Below are 3,308 nucleotides of genomic sequence, written 5' to 3'. Positions count from 1 at the left end.
AATGGAGGTGAATCATAGTGAGGCTGAAGGTGTTGCTCACAGTAAGAAGCCAGACAGACCAGACAGGACTTGACAGCCTTCCTCTTCCTCCCAGTGCAGACATCACAGGCCACATCTTCAGCTCCAGCATAGCAGTGATCAGCAGCAGCAGCTTGGAGTCCAGTCTTCTTCAGCTCCTCCACTAACTCTGCCAGCAGGACGTTTTTCTCCAGGACAGGCCTCCGTCTGAAGGTCTTCCTGCACTGAGGGCAGCTGTAGAGTCTCTTACCGTTCTCTGCATCCCAGTGGCCTTTAATACACTCCAGACAGTAGCTGTGTCCACAGGAAGTAGTCACCGGAACCTTCAGCAGATCCAGACAGATGGGACAAGAAATGTTGTCTGAAGTCAGGTTAGATCCTCTCTGAGCCATGTTCTGGTCTGAGCAGCAGCTTTCAGTGAAGTGAGTCTGTATGAACCAGTTAGATCCAGTCAGCTCTCTGGTCACCTGTCAAGTTGTAAAAACACCGTCACTGTAAAACATTTTAATACTGTCGGATTTTTAAAAAACTATTTACTGCAACTTTACCAATTTTCCTTCTTTAGTTATTTTACAGATATTTTCTTTCACAGTTTTAAACATCACATTATTTCACTAAATTTTAATGTTTTTTTTTTCTGACACCTTTGCTGTCAGATTGTCACAGTTGTTTTGTCGTTGGATGTTTTTTACAGTGTGGTTCCACCCAGATTCAAAGGTCTCTGTCTCACCACTAAGAACCTTTGACCACAGATATACAGGGTCTATAAACATTATTCACTTTTATTGCTTTACAACACTGAATCAAAAACAGGATAATCAATATTCTTTGGCTTTTCGGACAAAGTGTCAAAGTGGACACAAATTTCTACAATTTAAAATGAAGTCATTGAAAATATAAAATACAAAATTAGTATTTATGCAAGATGAGTGAGGGAGGCCACCAAGACACCTATGACTCCTCTAAAGGAGTGACAAAAGCGAGCCTAGTGAGACTAGACCCATGATCCATAGGACCCACCATCCAGAGGGCCCACTACCCAGACATCCCTCCATTCAAAGGACTCACCATCCAGAGTACCCACCACCCAGACATCCCACTATTCAAAGGACCCACCACCCAGACAGCCCTCNCTCCCTGTAGGAGCAACAGAAATCTGAACTTGTGTGGAAGTCAGACCTCTATGGACGGTGTGAGGATGGCTGAGGGGCGTGGACGTGGATGTTCAGCAGTCCAGGTGACTTTTATTTACAGCAGCAGCGTCCGGTGCCAATGGGAAAAAATACTGTCCAAAACAAAAGTCAAAAAAAAAAAAAGATCCTACGACTTTCCCCAAAGATAGGAAACAAAACAGAAACATCTGAGTGAACTGTCCCTGCACTGACCGATCCCATCAGCTGTAGCATCAGAGAGGGCCCAAGGTCTGCTGCTGACTCCCTCCATCCAGGTGTCCACCTTGAAGCTCCGCCTTCTCTACAGGTCAGCTACTCCAGACAAAGTTCACTTATTTAATTCAAGTCATTTGCAAGCACATATGCAAATTCAACACATGATCAATCATAAAAGCATTAAATTCAGTTATATAATCCGTACAGGAAATGCTGCTCTGCATTTGGTGTCTCGTGTTAATGTGTGCTGATCGTCGGTTGTAGCTATCAGGTAGGAACCTTTCTGTCCAGGTCGGGTTTCCAACCAGACGGGAACAAATCAGTTTCTGACCGGCGAGCAACACGCTGAAATTTACCGCATGTCTAGATGTTGTTTGGAAACACATATTATAGAAGACTTGGATAACAAATAAAGACACTGTGAGCACCGTAAGGCAACATGAGTTTGACTTTAGTTCATTTGACATATGTAATATAACGCGTCAGTTAAGTTTTCCTGTTTGGATTCACTCAGTGGCTTAAAGCGTTGGCTTCGCCTCTACACAGCGCTTCACAAACGTATTGGACCACCAGCTGTGGTCACAGCGGCCCTAAACGAACAGCACGGGAGTTCATCTCTTATGTTTCCGTAAAGGTTAATGCACCAGTATCTAGAAGGTCTTTAACCTAAGTCCTAATTCTATGGGATTTTAAAAACTGGGAAAATACACTCAAAACTTTTAGATTTTCACAACAAACATGTTCATGGAAACACAATGAGATGAAAAAACAAACAAAACAAAACCATCCTTTCACATCAAATCATCTGATTCCACATCATTTACTGTTTTTAGGGGATTATACATGAATCATTACTGTTTCCTGTGATTTCACTGAAACCTGTTCAACAATCAATCCTTAATATTCAGAACGTTTCTTTCAAATAAATTTTTTTTTAATGCAGTCAAGCCTGATAAAAGAACAAATGACTGTTGATGTGGACGTTATTTACAATTTTCTTTCTTTACTGTTAACGTGAATGAAAACGTTCTTTCTGAGCTCTCAGTAGATCTTATCAGGAAGATAAATCTGTAGAAGAACAGTTAAATCAAGCCGTGGTGTTTTACAGTGTACAATGAGACTGAACCTGCTGGAAACTCAAACATCTGAACCAGCTGCTCTTTAAACACGTCAGTCTATTCAGCTTTAATGAACTCTAACGTGGATTCAGGATAATTAAGCCAAACTCCAGCATGTAGCGGCTGAGTGAACGAGGTCTGGACTCTGTGGAGGAGAGTCATGGTGTCAGAGACGCTGTAGAAGGACAGAACACCTGCTCTGTGGTCCAGGTAAACTCCTACTCTGGAGGAAGGACGACCTGAGACGGGAGTTTGAGTGTTCTTGTACCAAAATACACAACTGTTGGTGGAACAATCTAAAGACCAGGATTTGTCATTGAGTCCAAATAAACATTCAGTTATGCTTCCTGTTCTACTGATGTTCTTGTATGAAACTGCTACACCAACTCTTCCTCTCCACTCCACCTCCCAGTAACTACGTCCAGTCAGACTCTCTTTACTCAGAACCAGAACCCAGTCAGTGAATCTGTCTGGATGATCAGGATGAGGCTGAGGTTGATCCATAAATGTCACTTTTCTGTTCCCATCAGATAATAACAGATGTCTGTGTGCTGTGTTTGGATCCAGAGTGACTTCTTGTGAACATTTTAAGAACCCATCTCTGGTCGTTGGTTTTGGTTCTGACAGTAGAACATCCACGTCAGTGATGGCCAGTGAGATGTTTGTCCATGCGTCCCTCAGAACGTCCTGGAGTCCATCTCTGAGCTCTTCCACAGCTGCTGTCACGTCCTCAAAGTGTCTCCGAGGACGGATGCTGATGCTGGATGAGTGTGTGGACTCACTG

General features: G+C 43.0%; 1 protein-coding gene across 1 annotated transcript in view; it reads right to left on the bottom strand.

Annotated features, from left to right (window-relative positions):
- LOC103365174 (E3 ubiquitin/ISG15 ligase TRIM25-like) overlaps nucleotides 1-410 on the bottom strand; it is a 4,356-nt gene extending 3,946 nt beyond the window's left edge. Inside the window, exon 1 of the mRNA XM_008292536.1 lies at nucleotides 1-410. Within this exon, the coding sequence (XP_008290758.1) occupies nucleotides 1-410 (410 nt within the window).
- Nucleotides 411-3,308: the final 2,898 nt, after the last annotated feature.

The sequence above is a fragment of the Stegastes partitus genome, unplaced genomic scaffold, assembly GCF_000690725.1.
Source record: "Stegastes partitus isolate 25-593 unplaced genomic scaffold, Stegastes_partitus-1.0.2 Scaffold816, whole genome shotgun sequence".
In the NCBI taxonomy this organism is placed as follows: domain Eukaryota; kingdom Metazoa; phylum Chordata; class Actinopteri; family Pomacentridae; genus Stegastes; species Stegastes partitus.
This window is presented reverse-complemented; position numbering and strand designations above follow the sequence as displayed.